Source organism: Argopecten irradians, chromosome 1, assembly GCF_041381155.1.
Source record: "Argopecten irradians isolate NY chromosome 1, Ai_NY, whole genome shotgun sequence".
NCBI lineage: Eukaryota > Metazoa > Mollusca > Bivalvia > Pectinida > Pectinidae > Argopecten > Argopecten irradians.
In genome coordinates this window covers 11,817,490-11,842,182 of record NC_091134.1, presented here as the reverse complement: position 1 = coordinate 11,842,182, position 24,693 = coordinate 11,817,490, and the positions used below count along the sequence as shown (strand labels likewise).

Sequence of the window (24,693 nt, the reverse complement as noted above, 5' to 3'; positions counted from 1 at the left end):
GTGTATTATTTCGCTAAATTCCAGTGCCACGTGACAAAAATAGCGGCCGATTAAATTCGCAAAATGAAATGGCACCAGATCACAAGAAATCTTACATTTATTTGGCGTAACTTAAATCACGGATGTTCTAATATTATACAGGTAAATGTTATTGATAAGCGTTTGATTTTGGATTTTCGCAAACGTTTGTTGAAGTTAACTACTGTTGCAGCTGACTGCTATATAAGGTATTAACAGGACCAGATCATTGTCGTGTGGATTACACTGTAATTCTACACCAATCATCTGTGTAAACATTTACGAGTGCAACGTGAAAGATGCCGTTTGATATTTCAACAAATTGATTTTTTAATTGAAAGATCACCAAATACCACTGTCAGCTTTATTGACTTTTCTCATGCTGTACCGAATTGAAGTGTGTGGCTTCTCTTAGCGTACTTATTCTTAAAATAGAAAATCAATCAGTTGCAGTGATAAAACTGAAAACAAATGATTTCAAATAATTTACCTGTTCGAAATCCTTGACAAAAGAAATCCCGATTTTGGATAGCATTTATTGGGGACAAGTACGAGCTGCTTTATAACCATTGGATCTACTAGCTCGACTGTAGTGTCGTTGATAGGTTGTAGGAATCACGATCTAGAACTCTGCGATGACGTAGCTCTGAACGACGGACGGACGATTTCTGAGATACCGGGAACGGAGTGGAGGCAGGGTATGCTGATTCGTTCTAGTATCACTCTGGAGCTCTGGAAAAGCCCTTAGTTACAACACAAGAAATGAATTCTTCCCCGTTATCGCAGGTAAGCATTCTCTTTTTTCTCTGAAATCATCAAAAACACAACACCTCGCTATTACCTTATTTAGACCGTGATACATGTATATCAAAAACGTTGCCTCCAATGACGTAGTGTAAATTAGTTGGAATATAAATTTTACATTATCCGTATTTATGATACATACTTGGAATTCAAAAAACAATTATTTTTTTCCTTATAACAGATCAATTCTGCATTATCAAGTACTTTTATTTTTAGAGATATAACCAATTCTCTAAACGATAATCCTGCCTCATCCCTACGCTTTATTGCGGACGGCGTAGTCTAGGCTATTTTATTTAGAAGTTAACTAGTTCATAATGTGTCGGGATCAAAGTTGTAAAACTCTCAGGAAGTCTCGGGTTTTACTACATTTTGTGACCCTCTCTATCCTTTTTATCCACATATAAAAGAGTTATAAAAAAGCTTTATATCCATGACCGTATTTTCCCCATACCATATTAATATCCAGGACAAGCGAATTATTTTGCTTGTGACCATCATGCATTCGTCTAAGAAAAACACATTTCTTTGAGGAAAACGCATTTTGATCTGTTGTAGATGATTTGTATTCTTAAATGCCCCGTTAAAATTTCTTATTGTATCCATTCAAGTCTACTATATATATGTAAATATGTATGTATTCGTATTTTGGTGTTGTAGCTTTTCATGCTGTTCATCAGTTCCTGGTTGTTTCAAAAAGGTAAGTTGGTTAAATGTGGGACTGAATATGGGTATATTATTGAATATGTGGATGGATATATGTAAGGATATGGATGAATGAATATGTGAATGGATAGTTAAGGATGTAAATGAGTGAATATGTGGATGGATGTGTAAGGATATGGATGAATGAATATGTGGATGGAATATGTAAGGATATGGATGAGTGAATATGTGGATGGATGTGTAAGGATATGGATGAGTGAATACGTGAATGGGTATATGTAAGGATATAGATGAGTGGATATGTGGATGGATATATGTAAGGATATGGATGAGTGAATATATGGATGGATGTGTAAGGATATGGATGAGTGAAAACGTGGATGGGTATATGTAAGGACATGGATGAGTGAATATGTTGATGGGTATGTTGGGATTTGGATGAGTGAAAACGTGGATGGTTATGTAAGGATATAGATGAGTGAATATGTGGATGGATATATGTAAGGATATGGATTAGTGAATATATGGATGGGTATTTAAAGATATGGATGAGTAAACATTTGGGTGAATATATGTAAGAATATGGATGAGTGAATATGTTGATGGGTATGTTGGGATATGGATGAGTGAAAACGTGGATGGTGATGTAAGGATATGGATGAGTGAATATGTGGATGGATATATGTAAGGATATGGATTAGTGAATATATGGATGGATATATGTAAGGATATGGATGAGTGAATATATGTGATAGATATATATGTAAATGAATGAATATAACATGAAAATCACCTCCCAGTACCACACTCTGTATCCCTTCACATGGATGTCATCTCCCAGTACCACACTCTGTACCCCTTCACATGGATGTCATCTCCCAGTACCACACTCTGAATCCCTTCACATGAAAAATCACCTCCCAGTACCACACTCTCTGTATCCCTTCACATGGATGTCATCTCCCAGTACCACACTCTGTATCCCTTCACATGGATGTCAACTCCCAGTACCACACTCTGTATCCCTTCACATGGATGTCATCTCCCAGTACCACACTCTGTATCCCTTCACATGGATGTCACATCCCAGTACCACATCACCGTGGATGTCATCTCCCAGTACCACACTCTGTATCCCTTCACATGGATGTCATCTCCCAGTACCACACTCTGTATCCCTTCACATGGATGTCACCTCCCAGTACCACACTCTGTATCCCTTCACATGGATGTCATCTCCCAGTACCACACTCTGTATCCCTTCACATGGATGTCATCTCCCAGTACCACACTCTGTACCCCTTCACATGGATGTCATCTCCCAGTACCACACTCTGTATCCCTTCACATGGATGTCATCTCCCAGTACCACACTCTGTATCCCTTCACATGGATGTCATCTCCCAGTACCACACTCTGTATCCCTTCACATGGATGTCATCTCCCAGTACCACACTCTGTATCCCTTCACATGGATGTCATCTCCCAGTACCACACTCTGAATCCCTTCACATGGATGTCACCTCCCAGTACCACACTCTGTATCCCTTCACATGGATGTCATCTCCCAGTACCACACTCTGTATCCCTTCACATGGATGTCATCTCCCAGTACCACACTCTGTATCCCTTCACATGGATGTCATCTCCCAGTACCACACTCTGTATCCCTTCACATGGATGTCATCTCCCAGTACCACACTCTGTATCCCTTCACATGGATGTCACCTCCCAGTACCACACTCTGTACCCCTTCACATGGATGTCATCTCCCAGTACCACACTCTGTACCCCTTCACATGGATGTCATCTCCCAGTACCACACTCTGTAATCCCTTCACATGGATGTCATCTCCCAGTACCACACTCTGTATCCCTTCACATGGATGTCACCTCCCAGTACCACACTCTGTATCCCTTCACATGGATGTCATCTCCCAGTACCACACTCTGAATCCCTTCACATGGATGTCATCTCCCAGTACCACACACTGTATCCCGTCACATGGATGTCATCTCCCAGTACCACACTCTGTATCCCTTCACATGGATGTCACCTCCCAGTACCACACTCTGTATCCCACTTCACATGGATGTCATCTCCCAGTACCACACTCTGTATCCCTTCACATGGATGTCACCTCCCAGTACCACACTCTGAATCCCTTCACATGGATGTCATCTCCCAGTACCACACTCTGTACCCCTTCACATGGATGTCACCTCCCAGTACCACACGCTATATCCTTTCACATGGATGTAACCTCCAAGTACCACACGCTATATTCAATTCTAGAAATACCATTATATCGTTTTAGCATGATCCTCTATTATAGGATGTCCACGATGTCGTTTTTGCCAGATCATCTTTGAAGATCTCAATATAGTTGAAGGCAGATCCTTTAACATCGGATGTTCTCTCAATATCATTTTAGCCAGATCCTCTATTATCGGATGCCCTCTCGATGTGTCAGCTAGACCCTCTAATATCGAATGTCCTCCCGATATATCGTTTTTACCATATACTCTAATATCGCATGTTTTCTCGATATCGTTTTAGCCAGATTCTGTAATATCGAATGTCCTCTCGGTATCGTTTTTGCCATAAGCTCTATATGGCTTGCCTTTCGATATCTTTTATGCCATATTCTCTAATATCGCATGTCCTCTCGATGCCTTTTTAGCCAGATCCTCAATATCGCATGTTTTCTCGATGTCGTTTTAGCCAGATCCTGTAATATTGCATGTCCTCTCGATGTCTTTTTAGCCAGATCCTCAATATCGCATGTTTTCTCGATATCGTTTTAGCCAGATCCTGTAATGTTGCATGTCCTCTCAATGTCTTTTTAGCCAGATCATCAATATCGCATGTTTTCTCGATATCGTTTTAGCCAGATCCTGTAATATCGCATGTCCTCTCGATGTCTTTTTAGCCAGATCCTCAATATCTTCTCGATATCGTTTTTGCCATATACTCTAATATGGCTTGCCTCTCGATATCTTTAATGCCATATTCTCTAATATTTCAAGTCCTTTCGATGTCGTTTTAGCCAGATCCTCTAATATAGCATGTTTTCTCGATATCGTTTTAGCCAGATCCTCTATTATCGCATGTTTTCTCGATATCGTTTTAGCCAGATCCTCTATTATCGGATGCCCTGATGTCACACCATCCCCAGTTTCCTATATAGACAACAGTGGCCTCACGTGGTGTTACTGGCTGAAAAGTACTGGCCAATCGTCAAACTTTCAGGCGATCATGTGTGCTCAGAACGGCGGTACACTTGCCAGTCTACCATCAGCAGAGCACGAGACGGTTGTTAAGACGGCACTAGGATCAACATGGAGGTGTGTATTAATGTCCCTTCAGGCGATATATCATTAAACCAGGATTTATAGTAAAATCATTTTATCAACTAGAAATTGCCATTGGGCAATTTGACAGGCTTTTCTCTTGACAAACGTGTTAGTCCTTTATATCCGCACGCACAGTCCCAATATCAGATCATTAGACCATCCAGAACTTGACAAGATGTTGTTTAAAGATTTAAGGTTATTTGACCCATTTGACCCATTTGACCTTCAATGAAGAAAAACAAAAAAACAGAACAAAAACAGGTCTTTTCACCCATAGGCGAAAAGCTCTAATAAAATGATGATATGTTGTAAAGAAGTCATCAGACTTTTTTTTTTACAGTTTTTTGCTTTTAATTTTTTACTTTTTAATTATAGTTTTTACAGAATTAAAACTGTCATGCGCAATAGGAAGATCGGATGTCTGCAACGCTCTGGCATTTATGTTGACATAGATGCTATATCAATATTCATTTACATGTAGTTGCATACTTCCTGAAACCAAGAAAACATTTTAACATAATATCGGCGATTTAATTCGTAAGATATACCAATTTTCAGCTTTGTTCGAACAACGATCAAAATTCGACCGATCAGAGGCTTCCAATTGAATTTGTTAACATGGCATTTCATCTTTTAAAAATTTGTTATGTTGTTCGGAATCCTATAGACCTGAATATACCAATTGTCAACAAAAGAGACCGAAATACAAAAACAGTAAATACATCCAGGAGGCCATCTTCCGCCAATTAGTTTGTGAGAAAAGCTCCTGAAGCCTTCACTGTGGTAGAAAGTGGAAGAAATAACAATCGCGTGCAAAACATTTGGTCGCCTAACTTCGTTTGGAAGACATATAAAATCATCATCATTAATATGTCTTACTTAATTACAGTGTTTCGGAAAACGTTTATATAGGAGTAAGGGATATAACTAATACAGGGAATTTCCAGACATGGTCAGGTGGAGTTCTGACCTACGCAAACTGGGCAACCGCGGAACCACAGTCCTTCAAGTACTGTGTCTACATGCATCCAGTCAGTTATGAATGGTACACCACACATTGTAACGACCACATTCCCGCCGTCTGCTTCTGTGTCATCGGTAAGAATAACACAGTTTTAACAAGATAAACTACAAAAACTCTTAACCACACTCTTGTGGGCAAAATAACTTTTAAGAGTATAATTTTTTATCAATTTTATTTTTTGATAAAATAATAAGCGTTTGGTGGTTTTTTTTGACGACCTGTGTGTTCAGATATTTTTTTGACGACCTTTGTGTTCATATGTTTTTATTTTGACGATCTGTGTGTTCATATGTTTTTATTTTGACGATCTGTGCGTTCAGAAGTTTTTTGACGACCTGTGTGTTCCGATATTTTTTGACGACCTGTGTGTTCCGATGTTTTTTGACGACCTGTGTATTCCGATGTTTTTTTGACGACCTTTGTGTTCATATGTTTTTATTTTGAGGACCTGTGTGTTCAGATGTTTTATATTTACATTCTGAGTGTTTCGTCACTATATGAATCAACCAACTGACGAAAACAAACTTTCTCTATGAAAACACTATGAATACACTATGAATACAACAATTCTCGTGCATCGATCAGCTGATTTCGAACAATGCGCCAGTTTTATATCAATAAAAATAGTCCCCCACAATATTTCAATGTATAATATCTAATGTGGTGTTTCTAGATATAGAATCAACTAATCTTTTTACTGTAATATGTCAATCAAATCTTATTTTAACTATATTTCTTGTTTATCGTTTGTCATTTGCAAAAAAAAGTCGACCGGAAGGCGGATACTTTTGATTCATAGTTTTGGAAAATTAACTTTGAATATATATATATATATATATATATATGTGGTGTGTCACTGTGCCTACTATATTGATATCCTACTGAAACATATACTCTGACATGTCTGGATATTTAATGAGTTTACGTCTTTTATTATTACATTTACAGATCCTTTGGATTCCAATACATGTTCTGGCGCTGTGATCTCTGGTGGAGTCGCTAGCGCCGACACGACAGTTCCACAAACTATAACTTCAAATGCCAACACGACAGTTCCACAAACCATAACTACAAATACCAACACGACAGTTCCACAAACCATAACTACAAATACCATCACGACAGTTCCAAGTTCGAACACGGTATATACCACATCTGTGAGTGTAATGACTACAAACAGTAATGCTTGCTATCCACATAGACTTTCGAGTTGTCTCTCCTGTTGTTATGCTCATCAAAATGCCACCACAACAAGAAGCTCTGTTGGGACGTCTTTTAATGATGTTGTAGCAGACTTGAAAATTGATGTTAAACAAACAAATAAGTTTCAGCGGAGGTTACATAGTATTGCAGATCATAGGCCTTTGTCTGTCAGTATAGGAACTGTGGCGCTTCTTACTCTGATAGCAGTAATCGCAGTGATTATTACATGTGACTTCCCAGTCTTATGTGCCCAATGGAAAATGCTGAAGCGATTTGTGCGCCACCAACTGTGTAAGCGCCCGAGGTCACGTGTGGCGCGAAATTCGAGAAGCATATTTCCGGAAGAATCTGGCGAAATGACTTTACCTACAGTGTCCACATCTTAGCTTCAAATGCCATGTTACCACAAAACCATAACTACAAATACCAACACGACAGTTCCACAAACCATAACTACAAATACCATCACGACAGTTCCAAGTTCGAACACGGTATATACCACATCTGTGAGTGTAATGACTACAAACAGTAATGCTTGCTATCCACATAGACTTTCGAGTTGTCTCTCCTGTTGTTATGCTCATCAAAATGCCACCACAACAAGAAGCTCTGTTGGGACGTCTTTTAATGATGTTGTAGCAGACTTGAAAATTGATGTTAAACAAACAAATAAGTTTCAGCGGAGGTTACATAGTATTGCAGATCATAGGCCTTTGTCTGTCAGTATAGGAACTGTGGCGCTTCTTACACTGATAGCAGTAATCGCAGTGATTATTACATGTGACTTCCCAGTCTTATGTGCCCAATGGAAAATGCTGAAGCGATTTGTGCGCCACCAACTGTGTAAGCGCCCGAGGTCACGTGTGGCGCGAAATTCGAGAAGCATACTTCCGGAAGAATCTGGCGAAATGACTTTACCTACAGTGTCCACATCTTAGCTTTATGTCCCTGACGTTAAGAATGCGCTTGTTATTGAAGTAGTTTTGCATCTACTGTATACTGTGTATATAATGACTTTATTTTTAGTACGGAGACAATGCACAATGATGTCTAACTTATTAACAGTAGCATCTCCACAAAATGCGAAATAGTAAGCAAACTTATTATCAAATGTTTCTAAAACAGTTTGATGTTACATCTGTTATAGGCTTGCTCCTCCAAGGTCGGCCGCTGGCTGGGGAGTGCTCGAATGACCGATAGACTTACCAATTGGTTGTCTTTTCTCTCCAGCTTGCACATATTGCATATGAGTGAGTTTCCATTATTATGTTGCTAGCCGTTTCTGTGGCCGTTCTCAGTTCTTGGAACAAAATCTCACACCACCTCCAAAGCATGAGCAAGAAAACAAACAAGAACAAAACATGGCGGTAAAGTAGTGGTTGGCCTTTCGCTTCAATTTTAAGTGATTATAGGTCGTAAAATGATATGAAGTTTGTTTATTGACGAATTTCCAATTTTATATTTACATGTACATGTATATTGACCTAACGTCGCCGTAAACGCCACGTGTTTAGAAATGCGAGAAACACCGGCACGAGTGTCAATTATGTATTAGACATAAAAATATTGACTGATAAGATTACATTAATAAAGTGAAATTTATTTTATTGAATCTGAATTTTTTTTTAATAATCAGAATTAAAAGGTGTGGGTTTTTTTCAGGATTGTAAATGTGTATTAAGTGGTCTCTCCGAATCGGTTTCATCAATGTTTATAAGATCATCTATAAAGTGATAAACTGATAATGTTTCCAAGTTCCCTACTCCGGCAATCGCCATATTTGTTCTTAGGATATGTTCACGTTGTTTGGGCGAGAATTCATTAGAACATGATAGGAAAAGAGTGGCTCGCCCAAAGACACTCCAGGGGTGGATATAACGACATTGAAAGTAACCACTGGAGTACCAAGGATGAAAAGCCTAGCTAAAAGTGTTAAAAATCATAATCTTATCCCTGATTCCCAGATATTTCACATTCAAGCCTAATTTGGTCATATCGGACCATGTCATAATGTCTATATAACCGAAGATGGATCATCTCGTTGAAAAGTAAGAATTTGAAATAGTGTTATTTGAATTAAAAAAATAAATGTTTTTGTTTGTTTTGTTCAAACCGTAAATCTATTCCAGCGGAGCTAATCATACGGTACGCTATTTACGCTCGAGGAAATTTGTTTTTATTGCATGGTGAGCGTTTAGGTACGTAACGAATCCATCCGGACATTAAGTACTAGTACTAATACAAGACATAACTTGACTTCAAAACAATGAGTATTATCGCGTTTGTTCTTACAAGTTCTCAGGCACTTTTACTACTTTGACATGACTGGGTATGGGAACTCATTTAAGTTTAAGAATTACTTTTAGTGTGTATCCCATCAGAAACATACATGTATATTACAGAGATTGGCAACTCCGCCATTTTGTACTTAGGTATTTTAGATACAGGTTTTTTTTTTGTTTGTTTGTTGTTGTTTTTTTTAATATCCAGTTAAATGCAGGAGGATAACTTTGATTAAAAAAAAAACAGTATTTTAAAATATATACTTATAAAATCATAACACATTTCCAGTTTTGGAAGTCTGGTTTTGAAGAAGAAAAAAAAAAAAAAAAAGATAGGTATCATTGCTATTTTTCATGCATTCCAAATCCAATGTTCATTTTCCTCAAATCATAGTAATCGGGGAAACTTCTCATATCAAGCCATGATATAATAGTTTACCTTTTGCATTGATGCAATTTAAAACATTATGTTTAAAAGAGAATACACTTAAAAGTAGTTAATTTCCAGATTTTTATTATTTCGCTCAGAAACATGAATATACGTTACAAGAGGACACAATAGACATATGCATGACAAGATCGATACACAATCTACAAGGTATAAAAATACAGAAAGTTATAATTGTATAGTGTTCAATAAAATGTAATATAATTATTTTTCTTCGAAAAATTGCCAAATTGTTTATAATTGGATATTGCGAACATTCATTTGACGCTCAAAAATTAAAAATAAAAAGTAGAATATTTGGTATAGTACTGAGCAAAATGTTTTTCTCCTATAGCTTTAATATTTGTCTTGTCTCGCTATTTTAATGTCTTGATGGAATCAACGGCAGTACAATTTGTCAACACATTTGTATCAAGAACAATTATATCGCCACTTTTGTCCTAGAATGGATTAAACATTTCTGTAACAGTCGACCATACGGAAGGCACATGACGAAGAAACGTTTCCTGGCTTCCTGAATGACTAATTTGTCAAGAAAAAAAAGAATAAAACCTAGTCTTTGATTTACTTGGATACTTTTCTACATTCTTATCATTAAATCATTTCTGCTTTCTCGAGACTAAGTGTATTTAAATACTTACCTGCACTATCCTCATGGTGTCCTGTCTGTATGTGAGTCGATATGTCATCCAGTGGGTCTAGAAACTCCGTCACCACATACGCCATCTGCGGATCTGCAATCATCCATCGCAGAAGAGCAGCTGGTTTTTTCTGTTAGACATATAGCCCCACCCACGTCTTTAGCGCATGCGTTGTTTTGTTCATGACTTTCATCCAATGACATGCTAGGCAATGGTCGATTTAATCTTTAACCCCATGTGAAGTTTCACTTACAATTTTTTCCACGCAGATTTCAGGATGCTGCCCTTCCAATGTCAGCAGGTCACGGAGGTGAACCCCGATTGCTTTGGCATAATTCAATTGGTCTAAAAAGCATGGAAGATCCACTGAAGAAAAGAAAGTGTTTTTACATACAAGGGAAAGTTCCCTTCGTGGATTGCGCTGTCCCATACCAGGATGGTTAGTTCAGTTTCACGGAATAGTTCCCAAAATCGAAATTGAGGAATATGACTTCTATACGGTGTTTTGACCACTCGGTTTTGGACAGATCTGTTCCTGAACAAGAGTATGTATCCTGGTGTAGCTTGAATAATGCACACGCATTTACCTGGTTGGCTTTAGCTTCTTTCTTAACAATGGACGCTTACAGAAAACCCATCTGTTGTCTGCTGTCGTTATGGCTACTTTCGGTATATAGCCGATGTCCATCCTGTTCCATCCAAACGGTCACCTAAGCAATGTTATCTTGATGTATAGACCACCTAACATTACCACAAAACAATTTTCACCATGAGTGTCTGGCCACGTCCATTCGATGTCCTTAGCAATTTTGTATAGTGGCCGATCACATGCTATCACAGGGACTTGGTCTTTATTAGGATGATCTTACCATATCCATCGAATGTTTTATCAAAGCCATATATTTTGAGTCATCCGGAAAAGAGGTGGGAGTGTACTAATTGCAGTGTTACCAGTAAATCTGCCTTGTTGGTTGTCTGAGTTGTAGGCAGCCCATGACAGATGATCTGTCCTTCGGTTTCATTCGGGTTTTCTGCTTTACGTTTTAGAGTTTCTCTAACTGCATCAGAAACGTAATGACACCAATGCGTTTCTGCAATCAGGTCGGCTGTGTAATCAGGTCGCTGTCAAGAAGTTATTTCAGGAACAAATGAAGACATTATTACTCCAACTGCTGGGACAGATATGTAGTGATTTGGTAGTTTGTGTAGTTGTCGTCGGGATCGAGACAGAGGAACTTTTTTTCAGTTTCCCGATTGCTTTCATCTGGTTAATGAAAAACAGAACTAGAAATTGTCATAGACAATTTGGCAGGCTTTTCACTATATTTAGTTTACAATACCGTCATGTCAGGTAAGTTAAGAACTAGGTAATGCATGGGTTTTGAAGTTGTAACCAATAAATGACCTTGTCTTTCAGCCCTGAATAAAAGTGTTTTAGTGAAGATCTGCATGAAGTTTGATCAGCCGAAGAGAACTCTCATCTTAATCCAATTCAAATTTCCAAATTCGTTCGGGCAAATGATAACGAGATCGAATGCGCCTTAACGTCATCTTGGATTTTGTCATTTGAAGTTTCTTATCGCTATTTCTCAGAAAGTACTAAAGGGATCTTTCTGAAATTTCATGTGTAGGTTTCCCTTGGTCCCTAGTTATGCATATTGCATTTTGGGACCAATCGGAAATCAACATGGCCGACAGGTGGAGGAAGCAGGGAAAGAAGGAAAAGCAGAGGAGAAAAGATCAGTCTTATAAAGATCCAATAAAGTTCACTCAATGGTTGGCGCCAAAATCCATCTGGGATCTCGTTGTAAAAGCAACGATAAGTTAGTTATGACCATTTAAACAATTTATTTATGATATGTGTATTTGACCCCTGGGAACTTGAATATGGGTCAAGGTCTTTCCTAGTATCTGACTTTATAGCCCATCCCCTGGACATGTTATATATGAAATATGAAGATCCTAGACCTTACAGAACTTCAGGAGAAAAGTTTTCAAGTTTATTGTTAAAAACAGGACCTTTAACATTTGACCCTTACCGAAAACCGGAAGTTGCCATTTTTTGTAATAACATGTAGAGAGAAAAAGTTTACGCTTAAGATTATCTGCAAAAAATATAATTGGATGAAATCTGTGAAAAGATCTGTTAGTGAGATATAAGCGTTTTTAAATTTTAAGATATGACGTCATAGCGGCCATTTTGTTTTTTGATGAAGATGAAAATCACATCAAACGTTAGAGAACATTAGAGGGGTCTTTTCTATAGCAATTGCAGACTATATTAGTCATTCAGTTCGACAATATATAATGTTAAACATTTTGGCGGGAATTTAGCAAAGATCAAAGGATTGTTTTTCAAAATGGCATACAGCATTAAACGGAAGTGCTACCGAAAATTAAAAGACACCAAATTCATCAGAATGACATTTTGCATCGATATGTAAAAAGAAATTTCGCAAAATCAAAAAAAAAAATAAAAATCGTGAACTTTGACCCCATTTAGTCTTTTATACGATCTACATAAAACATCAAAAATATTTGCTGTATCTTAAACGGTTTTTGAGTTATGGCTGTTTTAAACTTTTTAGGTATGACGTCATGCCGGCCATCTTGGATTTTTGACCTACTTAAAAATGTTGCGGTCACCCCTTCAACTCATGCCATACAATATAACAATAAGGCCATTGGCATACCTCTTACCATTTTGAAGATCTTTTGGACACAAAAAGTGTAGAATAATAATAATAATAATAAACAGAACAAAAACAATAGGTCTTTTCACCACATGGTGAAAATCCCTAAAAACAGAACAATAACAATAGGTCTTTTCACCACATGGTGAAAATCCCTAAAAACAGAACAATAACAATAGGTCTTTTCACCACATGGTGAAAATCCCTAAAACAGAAATCCCACACATGGTAAAATCCTAAAAACAGAACAATAACAATAGGTCTTTTCACCACATGGTGAAAACCTAAAAACAAACAAAAAAGGTCTTTTCACCACATGGTGAAAATCCCTAAAAACAGAACAATAACAATAGGTCTTTTCACCACATGGTGAAAAGCCCTAAAAACAGAACAAAAACAATAGGGTGAAAAGCCCTAATTATGACTCGAGATATCAAAATATGACCAAAAAAGCTATAACAAACCAATTGTGCTGAAATTCCCACCGGGAATCGAACCCGGGTCTCCTGCCACATAGTGACAAGTGTGATAACCACTTCACCAGGATAGGAATTGCTTTCAACACTACATGGTGTTTCACAATGTTTGTTGATTTTTTTCAAATGAAAAGAAAAAAATATGGAAATTTCACATAAAATTACACAATTTAATTTGTAAAATGAACCAAAAAGGAAAATTTCATATACAATTACACAATTTAATTCGCAACATGAACCAAGAATTTTATCTTTGAATGATCCTTCATATGATTATGACTCGAGATATCAAAATATGACAAAAAAAGCTGTAACAAACCAATTGTGCTGAAATTCCCACCAGGAATCGAACCCGGGTCTTAGTTAATTGTGATAGCCACTTCATCATAGGAATTGCTATCGACACTACACGATTTATCACAGTGTTTGTTGGGTTTTTTTTTCTTCAGTGAATACAAATATTTCCCCTCTGCTTTTTCAAGGGCTTGGGACCTTCTAGCAATGTTGCTAGGCAGCATTAAAATATTTATATCCCCCCCCTTGTGCCTTGTTGTCCAGCACTTGGTATATGTAAACGGAGATCAGGGATCCCTAAATCTTGGGATTTCTCTGGTGGTGTAGCTTCTAGCCTTCATCGTCTCTGTTCATTCTTCAAATGATAATATTGCAGTCCTCACAACCCTGCCTTTCTCGACCTCTTCGTTTTGATGTTTGTAGTATGAGTTGCTGCTTCGCGATGGGCCAGGGCTGGATGGTGACGGACGAAGTGGTGATGGTAGACGCGACATCGTGGATTCCTGTGGTACAATCGAGCCAAACTGCTGTGATGGAGTGGTGCTTTGAGGAACCACTGTGGCAGGACTTGGTAGAGGAGGGAATGGCAGTATCTGTATAGGGACGAACTGCTGAGTCGGAATGGTGCCTTAAGGAACCACCTGAACAGGACTTCGTAGAGAGCATGGCAGTATCTGTATAGGGACGAACTGCTGAATCGGAATGGCGCTTTGAGGAACCACCTGAACAGGACTTTGTTGAGGCGGAGATGGCTGTATTGGTATCGGAACAAACTGCTGACCTGGACTAGGTATCTGTAACAGAAGAGGAAGAGTCATCGAAGGCGCAGACCCAAAGTATATCTGGTATGGCCCTTGAGGAATCGTGTCAAAGGGAGCCGGAACAGAAGTAACAGAAACCGGCGCAGAGACAACGGTCGCGGCAACCGAATGTAACTGGCGTGGCGCTGCTCGTTGGCAATATGAACTTCTGACGACATTTCCGTGTTGGTGACTGACCTGTGGTGTTGGATGACGAATCAAACTGGTGTTGCTGGCTTTGGGATACCCTGACCGGTGAGGTTGCATGTTCAAACGACGTGGGACAGGAGCTTTCAGCTCTCCTCCGAAATCTCGATCTGTAACCCTTGCTTCAACGCACTGTGATCATGTCTCTTCTATCTTCTGTTGAACCTGTAAAATACCGGAATGAAACATCAAATTGTTTTCATTGTATGCAATAGTTTCACAATAAGCCAAAACAATTACTTTTTACATTTCCACCTTTCTATATTCTTTGTAGCATTTTACATACACAATATATATACATATATTACTTACCACTGGTGACACAAGCTGAATCTGCGACATGACCTGCTGGTTGTCAAGGAACTTGTCGCGGATCGCCTTATACCTGCATCACCATGGTCCACTTGGTACAAGAGGCTCCCTGCTTCTTCACTGGTGACGAGAAATCCCTGCATAGGCGTATGATGATTGCCTCCACGTTAAGAGTCGGGCCACTGTGCAGGTCCTGCGTTCTGACCGAGGAAGTATTGTTTGGTTGACTCCACTCCAAGGGCCACCCTCTCTTCGACGCCTCGAATCGGGCGACTGCCCTACTTCGGTGACGAGAGGGGAAGGTGGTAAGACTCCTGTCAAAGGGATGAAGGCCGCTCCACAGGGGAACGATGGTGATCACCTGTCGTCTGGCCAGGGCTGTCATCTGATCCCTCAGGGACACAAGGTTATCTGCTAGGGCCTCCACCGCTCCATAGCCCCCCATTCCATTAGGTCCGTCTGACTCCTGTAACAGAGAAAATACATACAATTGGTAACATACTGTCTGTATGCAAACAAGAAAGGTAGCACGCCCATATAATCAATCAATGAAGTGTACTCACATCTTGATCGTCTGAGGTGTCGTATGTTGTCTGTATTTCGGGAGCACTTGGTGGTGTCAAGGAACTGTCCTCGGACCTATCCTCACTGGCATGTTTTGTAACAGTTGCAGAAAGTCTGCTTCTCCGAAAACTTAACTGGCGCCGAGTTGTTGCAAGGGTTGGGGGGTGAATCTGTAACACACAGAATAGGGCTCGAAGGTTAAAACCAAGTACATTTTAGAACCAGACAAGCCACTCATAGATGCTGTGAATGAAGGACTCAAACAAAGGAATAAAGAAATTGGCTTATCATTTATATTGAATTTAGTATACCTGTAGTATATTTTGTACAATGTTGAATGTTAGAGTTAAACAAACGATATTAATTTATTTTTGATATTTAAAGTTGATTCAAGATCAATAAGTTGAATAACGTATTCTCCTGAAATAACTGAAATACATTTATTTTAAATTTCTTATTTCTGAAATAACAATTTCAACACTAATAAATCCGGTAAAAATCTAAGTGCCGTTTCTTAATCAAAATAATCATTTCTATATTCATATATTAATTACTAAAATTACCAATGTCTCTTCAAAGAAAAAAATAAAATAAAAATGTAAATATATCCATATCTTAATGTTTACTTAATTTGAGAATATTTTCGAAAAAAATAACATTAAAAGTATTACCATTTCCGGATTATGTGTTGGTTACCATTTCCGGATTATGTGTTGGTTTCCTTTTTAGAAAACCAACATGGCTGCTTACATGTGTACCGGTATCTCTTTGATTTGCCGTTTTTTGACTTGTAAATCATAGCCATGACTAGAGATTGACATCTTTTTATGTATACTTTCTATATGTATTGGTTTGAAAATGATATATGATTAAAAGGTAGCTAAAAATAATATATCCCTAGTATGAAGGAGGCAACTCATTATGGTATCAAAGGCTTCGTGTTTGTTATTTTTTCTTCCCTCGAGTCTTCATGTCTTCTCCATTGTTACAGGCTACATGCTTGTCTTCTCTGCAATCCGATAACCATACCGTCCTTGTGGAGGTGGCCATATCTTTGCCAAACAGTTAATTGAGAACTTTGAGAAGGTCTCCTCACAAGATGTAGGCCCAGATATTTTGCTGTAAAAAGTTGTTTAAATACAATGAGGTTGTGTCGATGTTGCTGGGTAAATTCGCCATTGTTTTATAGTTGCTGCTGATGCTACTGTTGTTTACAATTCGTCATTTAGAGTCTGCATCAAAACATGTTACTTGTAACCATCTTAATGTCTGTGTCCGAGATGCCGCTTTAAATCAAATGGCCACATTGTTCTCTGAAGCAAGGATGACATTGATGCTTCTTCCGTTAGACAGGTGGCTTCTTCTTAGTCTAGGGGTGTTGATAAAGGATTTGAACATTCCTACTTGATTATGGCTCTTCTTGTGACGTAGATACTTCTCATCGAATAAATCTTGTCTTGCAATTTTTGCATCTGAATTGTCCGCTTCATTTAGCACTGGAAGCCGACTCATGCCGACGTACCAGCCTTGACTTGTGGACTTTGGCAACAGGTGCCCCAATGATAATTTAGGTGGGCTTTCTGTGACGGCAGTTCCATTTTCTGATTGAATGACGAATGTTCTACAGCAATCGCACAGTCAATTCAATGCAGTTATCCCCGACAGCACAGCACTACCCTGAAAGTGTCCACATGAACTATAAGTCGGAAAGGTTGCCGATAATTACGGGGACAGATTACTTATTTTCTTTCTTTCCGTCTAGAAAAGTAATCCCGCCCTAAACCGGTACACCCTAGTTCATGGGGACGCTTTTGGAGTGGTGCATCGCAGTTGATGACAAAAGCGATGAAATTTACTGTGCGATTGACATAAAACCGTTCTTCAATCAAATGAAACAACCATCAAAAAGTCCGACTGGATTATCGTTGTGACAATGATAATTCAGGTGGGCTTTCTGTGATGGCGATTCAATTTTCTACTTGAAGAACGGACGTTCTACAGCAATTGCACAGTCAATTCAATGCAGTTGTTCCCAACAGCACAGCACTACCCTGAAAGTGTCCACATGAACTATAAGTCGGAAAGGTTGCCGATAATTACGGGGACGGATTACTTATTTTCTTTCTTTCCGTCTAGAAAAGTAATCCCGCCCTAAATCGGTACACCCTAGTTCATGTGGACGCTTTTGAAGTGGTGCATCGCAGTTGATGACAAAAACAATAAAATTGACTGAGCAATTATTACGTAGAATGTCCGTTCTTCGATCAGAAATTTGAACTGCCATCGCAGAGCCCGCCTGGATTAGCGTTGTGGCACCTGTGACCAAAGCTTTAGTCACAAATCAAGCCTAATGGCCAATCTAAGCGGAAAATAATGATGCAAAAATGGCACCAAAACATTTACTTGATGAGATAAGTACCTGCTTCACAAGAAGAAGCATAATCAGGTAGGATGTTCAAATCCTATACCAACACCCCTAGTCGAAGAAGAAGTCCCCTGTCTAACGGAAGAAGCACCAATGTCATCTTTGCTTGAGAGAATATATGTGGCTTTATGATTTAAAGCGACATCTTAAGACACAAACATTAAGATGGTGACAAGTTACATGGTTTGAAGCAGACGGTATACAATGAATTCAACAAGCACCAGCAATAGCAACAGTTATAAAACAATGATGAATTTACACAGCAACATTAGCACCACCCTTATGTATTAAACCCTCTCACTGAAAATATATCTGGACCTGCATCTTGTGTGAAGACCTACTTCAGAAGTTCCGTACAAAACTGTTTCACAGATACTGTCACCTCCAAAGGGTCGTTATGGTTATCTACCCTGTGAATTGAAAATTTTAAAGATTGGTAATCTTGTTTAGAACTTTTACATGGCAGCTGCCATAAGACCGGATGCGATAGTGCGACAATACCCTATGCGACAAACACATTGTCACATGGCGCATGGTCGAGTTGTCGCACGGCTTAAAGTCGATCAAATTGATAAAAATGATTATTTAGAAGTTTCATTACAATTAACTTAGCATTAAATTAACTTAAAGTATACTTACCAAAGTGCAGTTGGTAGTTTTTCAAGATACCAGCTTACCATTCATTGAGGTTAACCATGAGTCCACATCAAAGGATGCTTACCATGTTGCCCTTCCTGTCGTCACTCGGGTTTCGGAAAACTGAAACATAGTCTCCAAAAACGGCCACCTCTCGTGGTTTCCATTTGAAAGAGAAAGAAGTATATATAATCAGTGTGATAGCAGTATATATTGATATGCTTATTTCGAAACGTCAATGAATACGACAATGGGTCATGCGACAGTACGTCAATATGCCATGCGATAGTGCAACAAAATGTCATGCGACAATACGTCAATGCGATATGCAACAAACACACAGTCGCATGGCGCATTGTGGAGTTGTCGCATGACGTATAGTCGCACAAATTTATACAAATTCATTATTTAGAACACTGCCTTTACAATTAAACTGAGCAGGTATTCTGGATATACGTTGTTCACGTTTTTATACTTACCTAAATGCAGTTTGTAGTTTGTGACGATTCATGGAGGTAAACCATCCGTCGCCTCCAAGGATGCTTACCATGTTGCCATTCCTGTCGTCACTCGTGTCTCGGAAAACTGAAACATATGGTCTCCAAAAACGGCCAACTCACGTGGTTACCATTTGTGAAAGAAAGAAGTGTATAATTAGTGTGATAGCAGTATGTATGATGTGCTTATTTCGAGATATCAATCAATACAACAATGCGCCATGCGACATTGCAACATTATGCCATGCAACAGTACGACAATGCACTATGCGACAAAAACATTGTCACATGGCGCATTGTCGAGTTATCGCATGGCGTGTAGTTGCACAAATTGATAAACATTCATTATTTAGAATAGTTTCTTAACAAATACTAAAAACAAAGTATACCTACCTAAATGTAGTTGGTAGTTTTTCATGACTCCAGTTTACCATTCATGGAGGTTAACCATGAGTCGACATCTAAGGATGCTTACCATGTTGCCCTCTCTGTCGTCGCTCGGGTCTCAAAAAACTGAAACATATAGTCTCTAAAAACGGCCACCGTACGTGGTTACCATTAGCAAGAAAAAGAAGTATATAATTAGTGTGATAGCAGTGTATATGACGTGCTTATTTCAAAACGTCAATGAATACGACAATGTGTCATGCGATAGTGCGACAATATGCTATGCGAAAACACGACAATGCGCTATGCAACAAACAAACTGTCGCATGGCGCATTGTCGAGTTGTCGCATGGCGTGTAGTTGCACAAATTGATAAACATTCATTATTTAGAATGATTTTTTAAGTAAGTTTTTACGTAAGTTAAAGTATACTTACCTAAATGCAGTTGGTAGTTTTTCATGACTCCAGTTTACCATTCATGGAGGTTAACCACGAGTCGACATCTAAGAATGCTTACCATGTTCCCCTTTCTGTCGTCACTCGGGTCTCGGAAAACTGAAACATATAGTCTTCAAAAATGGCCACCCCACGTGGTTACCATTTGCAGAGAAAGAAGTATATAATTATTGTAATAACAGTATATATGACTTGCTTATTTCGAAACGTCAATGAACACGACAATGTGTCATGCGACAGTGCGATAATGGGTCATGCGATAGTGCGACAATATGCTATGCGAAAACACGACAATGCGCTATGCAACAAACTGTCGCATGGCGCATTTTCGAGTTGTCGCATGGCGTGTAGTTGCACAAATTGATAAACATTCATTATTTAGAATAATTTCTTTACAATTACGTTATTTAAAGTTTACTTACCTAAATGCAGTTGGTAGTTTTTCATGACTCCAGTTTACCATTCATGGAGGTTAACCGTGAGTCGACATCTAAGGATGCTTACCATGTTCCCCTTTCTGTCGTCACTCGGGTCTCGGAAAACTGAAACATACAGTCTCTAAAAACGGCCCCCGTACGCGGTTACCATTTGCAAGAAAAAGAAGTATATAATTAGTGTGATAGCAGTGCTTATTTCGAAACGTCAATGAATACGACAATGTGTCATGCGATAGTGCGAAAATATGCTATGCGAAAACAAGACAATGCGCTATGCAACAAACAAACAAACTGTCGCATGGCGCATTGTCGAGTTGTCGCATGGCGTGTAGTTGCACAAATTGATAAGCATTCATTATTTAGAATGATTTCTTTGGAATTACGTAAGTTAAAGTATACTTACCTAAATGCAGTTGGTAGTTTTTCATGACTCCAGTTTACCATTCATGGAGGTTAACCGTGGGTCGACATCTAAGGATGCTTACCATGTTCCCCTTTCTGTCGTCAATCGGGTCTCGGAAAACTGAAACATATAGTCTTCAAAAATGGCCACCCCATGTGGTTACCATTTGCAGAGAAAGAAGTATATAATTATTGTAATAACAGTATATATATATGACTTGCTTATTTCAAAACGTCAATGAACACGACAATGTGTCATGCGACAGTGCGATAATTGATCATGCGATAGTGCGACAATGCGCTATGCAACAAACTGTCGCATGGCACATTTTCGAGTTGTCGCATGGCGTGTAGTTGCACAAATTGATAAACATTCATTATTTAGAATAATTTCTTTACAATTACGTAAGTTAAAGTTTACTTACCTAAATGCAGTTGGTAGTTTTTCATGACTCCAGTTTACCATTCATGGAGGTTAACCATGAGTCGACATCTAAGAATGCTTACCATGTTCCCCTTTCTGTCGTCACTCGGGTCTCGGAAAACTGAAACATATAGTCTTCAAAAATGGCCACCCCACGTGGTTACCATTTGCAGAGAAAGAAGTTTATAATTATTGTAATAACAGTATATATGACTTGCTTATTTCGAAACATCAATGAATACGACAATGACTCATGCGACAGTGCGCCAATATGTCATGCGACAGTGAGACAAATTCAATCTTTATAACAGTGTCTTTACAATTAATATGAGCAGATATTCTGGATATATGTTTGTCAAGTTTTTATACTTACAGTTTGTAGTTCGTGACGATTTCAGTTTACCATTCATGGAGGTCATCCGTCGTCATCCAAGGATGCTTACCATGTTGCCTTTCCTGTCGTCACTCGGGTCTCGAAAACTAAAACATATGGTACGGCCACCTCTCGTGGTTACCATTTGCGAGAAAAAGCAGTGTATAATTAGTGTGATAGCAGTAAGTATGATGTGCTTTTTTCGAGACATCAATCAATACTACAATGCGCCATGCGACAGTGCAACATTATGCCATGCGACAGTCCGACAATGCGCTATGCGACAAACACATTGTCACATGGCGCATTGTCGAGTTGTCGCATGCCGTATAGTCGATCAAATTGATAAAAATTCATTATTTTAGAATAGTTTCTTTACAAATACGTAAATCAAGTCCTAATCTGATAGTTGCCACTATCCTGATGGTTGTCACTATTCTGATGTTCGTCACTATCCTGATGGTTGTCACTCTGGGAGAAATATTGATATCATTAATATAGTGGAAAATACATGAATAAAACCAACCAATCCATTGCCTATCTTTATTAGTTAAAGTTGCTTATCAAAATTGTAAAAAAATCTTCTTTTTTTCTTTTCAAATACATGTACTTTACGAAACCTATTCTTTCGCTTTCGATATTCAAGATCTAATTGCAAATTTTCTTGTATTTATTTTATTTTCCAAAAAGTTTTTTTCCAAACAAGTACAGAAATAACACAAAACGTTCATTTCTATAAAACATATTATATCTGGGAAAGTACCAATTTTAATTTAGTCACTCTCCAGGAATGTCTGCCATCTGATGGTCGTCGCTATCCCGATGGTTGTCATTATCCTGATGGTCGTCACTATCCTGATGGATGTCATTATCCTGATGGTCGTCTGATTGGCTATGAATGCCAACTGAAAGGTATTCATTACAATGATTCCAACATCAATGACTTCTGTTACATCATCTATGACTTTTTCGTGTATTGAATAATTTTGTAACTGAAGAATGTATCTGATAATTGGACTTCAACTTTGCATCAAACATGTTCATTTCCACAAGTTTCATGTTCCCTCCATTTTCACCAGTACCTTGTTTCTCTGATATTCCTTCATTATCGTAATTTCCATAGTTCCTAACCCGTTCCTCATCGTTGTAGCAGATCTGCTTTACCTCATTATGGTATCAAAGTCTTCGTGTTTGTTATTTTTTTCTTCCTCGAGTCTTCATGTCTTCTCCATTGCTACAGGCTACATGCTTGTCTTCTCCGCAATCCGATAACCACACCGTCCTTGTGGAGGTGGCCATATCTTTGCCAAACAGTTAATTGAGAACTTAGAAGGTCTCCTCACAAGATGTAGGCCCAGATATTTTGCTGTAAAAAGTTGTTTAAATACAATGAGGTGGTGTCGATGTTGCTGGGTAAATTCACCATTGTTTTATAGTTGCTGCTGATGCTACTGTTGTTTACAATTCGTCATATAGAGTCTGCATCAAAGCATGTAACTTGTAACCATCTTAATGTCTGTGTCCGAGATGCCGCTTTAAATCAAATGGCCACATTGTTCTCTGAAGCAAGGATGACATTGATGATTCTTCCGTTAGACAGGTGGCTTCTTCTTAGTCTAGGGGTGTTGATATAGGATTTGAATATTCCTACTTGATTATGGCTATTCTTGTGACGTAGATACTTCTCATCGAATAAATGTTGTGTTGCAATTTTTGCATCTGAATTGTCTGCTTCATTTAGCACTGGAAGCCGACTCATGCCGACGTTCCAGCCTTGACTTGTGGACTTTGGGCACAGGTGCCCCAATGATAATTTAGGTGGGCTTTCTGTGACGGCAGTTCCATTTTCCGATTGAATGACGAATGTTCTACAGCAATCGCACAGTCAATTCAATGCAGTTATCCCCGACAGCACAGCACTACCCTTAAAGTGTCCACATGAACTATAAGTCGGAAAGGTTGCCGATAATTACGGGGACAGATTACTTATTTTCTTTCTTTCCGTCTAGAAAAGTAATCTCGCCCTAAACCGGTACACCCTAGTTCATGGGGACGCTTTTGGAGTGGTGCATCGCAGCTGATGACAAAAGCGATGAAATTTACTGTGCGATTGACATAAAACCGTTCTTCAATCAAATGAAACAACCATCAAAAAGTCCGACTGGATTATCGTTGTGACAATGATAATTCAGGTGGGCTTTCTATGATGGCGATTCAATTTTCTACTTGAAGAACGGACGTTCTACAGCAATTGCACAGTCAATTCAATGCAGTTGTTCCCAACAGTACAGCACTACCCTTAAAGTGTCCACATGAACTATAAGTCGGAAAGGTTGCCGATAATTACGGGGACAGATTACTTATTTTCTTTCTTTCCGTCTAGAAAAGTAATCCCGCCCTAAATCGGTACACCCTAGTTCATGTGGACGCTTTTGGAGTGGTGCATCGCAGTTGATGACAAAAACAATAAAATTGACTGTGCAATTATTACGTAGAATGTCCGCTCTTCGATCAGAAATTTGAACTGCCATCGCAGAGCCCGCCTGAATTAGCGTTGTGGCACATGTGACCAAAGCTTTAGTCACAAATCAAGCCTAATGGCCAATCTAAGCGGAAAATAATGATGCAAAAATGGCAGCAAAACATTTACTCGATGAGATAAGTACCTACTTCACAAGAAGAAACATAATCAGGTAGGATGTTTAAATCCTATACCAACACCCCTAGTCGAAGAAGAAGTCCCCTGTCTAACGGAAGAAGCACCAATATCATCTTTGCTTGAGAGAAAATATGTGGCTTTATGATTTAAAGCGACATCTTAAGACACAAACATTAAGATGGTGACAAGTTACATGGTTTGAAGCAG

At 38.7% G+C, this 24,693-nt stretch overlaps 1 protein-coding gene across 1 annotated transcript; it reads left to right on the top strand.

The window, feature by feature from the left end:
* The first annotated feature begins 525 nt into the window (after positions 1–525).
* On the top strand, positions 526–7,458 carry LOC138309552 (uncharacterized). Its single transcript, XM_069250789.1, has 5 exons — positions 526–804; positions 1,483–1,522; positions 4,623–4,836; positions 5,735–5,943; positions 6,818–7,458. Exons 1-5 carry the CDS (start codon positions 781–783, stop codon positions 7,456–7,458), a joined length of 1,128 nt encoding a protein of 375 aa, XP_069106890.1. The 5' UTR covers positions 526–780.
* Positions 7,459–24,693: the final 17,235 nt, after the last annotated feature.